The following is a 4,571-nucleotide window of genomic DNA, read 5'->3' on the forward strand; positions in this document are numbered from 1 at the left end:
CTCTCTCTTTCTCTCTCCGCCCGCAGACAACATTGTTCGCTTTCAACTCAGCGCTGGAACGTTTGTTTACACTCGTATCACGGGCCGTCACACACTAAGACAAGGTCGCGCCCAAGTCTCGCTCGGACGCGAGATAGGGCAATTGAAACATATTGGTAGTAGAGAATCGTTATTAACATCACAACACAGCATTTCTATTTTTACATGATTTTGTCACCGGCATTCCGATGAATAATAATAAAGAGTGATAGGTGATAGATCTAGATCTAGTCAACTCGCGAGGGAAGTCCCGGAGAAAGTTGTATTGGAAAATAGCACAAGTTGCAAAAAAGTTGCAAGAAAAATGAGAAATCCCCACTGGGCAGTAGCGTCAGACTAATCCACCGAATTCGTTCGAGTTGCGAAACGCTAGCCACCCCAGATCGGGCGGCTAGCACCGGCCTTATTCTTATATATTGTTTCTAAACACTTTGTCAGTGCTCATGTTTTCTCATACCGGTACTTACTCGAACGCATTTCTTGGAATAACAGCTGGCTTATGCCAGGAATGTGATTCCCCAAATCCCGACACATTACTATGTACTATATAAGATCCATGTAGTAACTAGATCTTCAAAAGTATTATCCCATAGAGCTTTAGCAAAGCACATATGTGAATTTTAATATTTTAGACCGAGAACTGTCATGGCCACCGCTCTTTGTTTTTTATTCAAAATTTCACCGCGCTGGTGCGCACCACGGGTACGCACAACACCAGCCTAGTTATATTATAAGTAATTACATGTAGAAGTCTATGGAGTAAATACACGATAAGGGTCGTTTGGACTTGGAGCAATCCCTGCCCCGCCCCTCCTTCAAAATTTTAAAAAGAACTTGGCGCTCTCCTACTAGCCACACTAAATACTCTCTCTCTCTCTCTCTCTCTCTCTCTCTCTCTCTCTCTCTCTCTCTCTCTCTCTCTCTCTCTCTCTCTCTCTAAGAGTCTCTTTCTTTTTCAATTTCACTAGCGGTGATGAGGACATTTTGTTTCGTTTCTGAAAGGTTCTGTAGACCTATACATGTACTATAATCTAACTTTGCTCCTTATTTTCAGTTTTAAACATAAGCATCCTTTATTCTATGAACAGTGAACAGAGCTTTGTCAAAAAGCTACTCGCACATGAATTCCGTAAATCTAATTTGGAATTTCACTTGACCTTCTGCTAACTTCTAGAAACAAAATTTCGATGTCATTCTACTCAGGTATTACTGTCGATGAGGGAACTTCGCTGTTCTTACTCGTCGTTGGTGTGCCGGTAATAAATCAACAGGCCTACTTTGCACAGGGGTAGTTGTGGATACTCTCGTGCCATCAGCCCCTTTAATTTCCTTTCATCGAAGTCCTAATCTGCCCCAAACAAAATTTGACCATTATTTTTATTGATTCAGGTAAGTTGAAACACAACTCCCCCCCTGCCCACTTCCCGTCCACACATAAAGGGCTATGTTCAGCGTCATCTGACTCAGGAGAAGGCGTGGCTGGAGTGAAGTGCCACGCCCTGTGTGGGTTTGGAGGCCATGATCCGGGAGAGAGTGTTCATACCTCGCTTCACCTTGTAGCGGAACACCCAAGGCAGCTCTCTGAAACATACAATAAACGAGGTAACTCTCTGAAACACACTTTAAACGAGGTAACTCTCTGAAACACACAATAAACGAGGTAACTCTCTGAAACACACAATTTAATGAGGTAACTCTCTGATCCCCCCCCCCCACACACACACACACACACACACACACACACACACACACACACACACAGAAGCTCATACCAAAGTTTATAAAGTAACATTAATAACGACTAGAGCAGTAAAAAGTCCGTTTTTTATAAAGTATTTTAAAAAGAAGTAGGAAAGATTTAAATCCATGATACGAACACATGTACAGACTCTAGGCTTACAGACAAACATTTTGCTTTGGAATGTATACCGTCGCCGTACGGTAACCACACGATTATTGGATATTCATATTTTGATAAAAATTTACAGATGGACTATTTCAGAATAACTACCATAATAACAAAGTTCACTTTGATCAATAAAACTCCATACATGTTTTTACAATGCCTATGTGATCATGAATAAAAACCTTGTGAAAGAAAACAGTTTTTGTTCTCCTATAAACTGTAAGATAATGTAGCCTTCCATGTATTTAAGCGCCGCTTTGCGGCATACAGCAGTGGGCGATTTTGTGATTTGTACTTTTGGTGAGCGATGGGGATCAGGCGGGTAGTGCCAGATATTATTTAATTCAAAGGTCCCGGGTTCACATCTGGGTAGCCACGGAAACATTTTCTTCTCTAAAATCGTCTCCTTTCACCTCCTTTCCTGCTCTCAAGCAATGTTCTGTTGTCTGCTTTCGTCTCCACTTTCTGCCCCCACCCCCTCACCGCCTTTAATTGCCCCATCCTCTGGGCTCCTGACACTACTGCTGTCTTTCAGCCACACCCCTAATCTTCTGGTAGGAAAGATCTACATCTCGCTTCTTGGACAAAGGCAAAAAAATCTCGGAGGTCCATGTGCAAGCTGCGCACGTTAAATATCCCTTGGTGGTCTAAAACCGATAAGAGTAGGCTTCGGCCGTCACCCGGGTGGACACTATGAATAGCCCCCTAAAGGTGGAGAAAGTGAGCGCTAGTTGTGCAAAAGGTTGACAAACTCTGGTATACGGCGACGATTTGGAGTTTGCGGGACTGACCTTTTGGGCAAGACTTTCTTGGGCGGTGGGAGGATGCTGAGGTCATCACAGTCCGTGCTGGAGGTGAGCAGGATGTCCGGGTTGTGGATATGGTCGTCTACGTCATCGCCGGTCACCGCCAAGTCCTGGGGGATGCTTGTGCTAAAGTCGATGCTCTGGCTTGTCTCTAGAAGGGGGAGGGGGTGTATGAATTTGGGAACCATTTATTTATTTATACCACGTTTGATACATTTTAGATCATTTTGATGGCGCTCTCCTTTGACCCTCTCTGTCAAGGACAACCCTGGCTGAGTTGGATAGTGGGATGCAACATCATGGTAGACATGGAGACAATGAATTTACCTCCTCTCCCCCCTCCAACCCCTCCCCCCCACCCACTTGGGAATCGAACTGAAATCTTTTGTATGTGACAGCAAAGCACCACAGACGCCAATAAACGCACAGATAATAGCACACACAAACAAGTAACCAAACACACACATACGCTCGTACATAAACAAACAAACAAACCAGTATGTCAACAAACGCACGAACTGCCTACCCTTCAGGTTGTCCGCTGGCCGGCTGGTGGACCCCGCGGACTTGGCCGGATGGGGCGGGACGGAAGAGGAAGCGGCCGACTTGGTCAACGTCCTCTTGGCCTGACTGTTGCCATGGAAACTGACGCTGTCTACAGCCGACATCTTGGCGGACGGGAGGGTGCGAGAGGTGGAGAGCTGGGCCGGCGTGGAGCCTCGGCCCACGTGGAAGAAGTGGTGGGTGGTGGGCGTGTGGGACAGGGGCTGCAGGTGGAGGCGGGAGCCCGGACTGCGAACACTGGACGCCTGGAAGGGAAACAGGACGATACATGGGGCTTGACCTAGTGAGAAAGCCTAGGGCTTGGCTTATACTTTACTATTCTGAAGTCTCGTATGTTAGGCGCAGGTGCAGTGTTCTATGCTGTGCTGTGCTGTGCTGTGCTGTGCTGTGCTGTGCTGTGCTGTGATGTGATGTGATGTGGTGTGCCGTGCTATGCTGTGCTGTACTGTACTGTGGTGGGGTGTAGTGGGTTGTGGCATGGTGTCATGTGGCGGAACGGGGTGAGAAGTTTTGTGGTGTAGTTAATGTAGTATGATATGGTGCTGTACAGTTTGGAAAAAAGTGGATTTAGCCTATACAAATAAAAAAGGTTATTCAACAATCCTGAACTTCGAACTAACTGACCATCTCCAGTATAAGATTGAGCCAAGTTGGCGGAGGGCGTGGAGAATTCCCTAAACAATCGTAGTTCAAGAAAACCCTCTGGAGAATCGAACCAGCTTAACTGAGAAGTTGGCGTGCTCAAGTGAACACCAGCAAATCAGTATCGGAAAGGTGTAAACGATGCGGTCAGGTGGCAGCTCATTTTTATTCAGAGCAACATACAGGAGCAGATTTAATTTACTCACACAATTAAAGTTTCTTATTGCCACTGACAGTGTCATTGGCTGATATCATATTTAGCCTAATGTAGATATGACCCTGTGAGTAGTGTGAGGGTGGTCTTGAAAACAGTAATGGCTACCTCCACCCTCTCCTCCAACAAACAAACGGTGGCAGCAGCAGCAACAGCAGCAACAGCAGCAACAACAACATCGACAACAACAGCAGTAGCAGCAGCTACAACAACAACAGCAACACAACAACAACAAAGCCCCCCAAAAGCAAAACAAAACAGAACAAAACAGAACAAAGAATGAAAAAGGCGAAAAACCGAAAGTCGAACAATAGGGCAGGAAAGGGGTCAGTAGGTACTACAAACTTTAAGCCACATTTCTCATTGGTTGCATTGATACGACTTCATTTGGAGGGACGGG

General features: G+C 45.6%; 1 protein-coding gene across 1 annotated transcript; it reads right to left on the reverse strand.

Annotated features, from left to right (window-relative positions):
* Positions 1 to 1,468: 1,468 nt before the first annotated feature.
* On the reverse strand, positions 1,469 to 3,560 carry LOC101845342 (mucin-5AC; the record flags this gene model as incomplete). Its single annotated transcript, XM_013084948.2, is given in 3 exon segments — positions 1,469 to 1,620; positions 2,737 to 2,902; positions 3,278 to 3,560. Coding segments are annotated over 3 exon segments (567 nt in total), but the record flags the coding sequence as incomplete, so codon positions are not given.
* Between the last annotated feature and the right edge of the window lie 1,011 nt (positions 3,561 to 4,571).

This window comes from Aplysia californica, unplaced genomic scaffold (genome assembly GCF_000002075.1).
Source record: "Aplysia californica isolate F4 #8 unplaced genomic scaffold, AplCal3.0 scaffold00330, whole genome shotgun sequence".
Taxonomy (NCBI): domain Eukaryota; kingdom Metazoa; phylum Mollusca; class Gastropoda; order Aplysiida; family Aplysiidae; genus Aplysia; species Aplysia californica.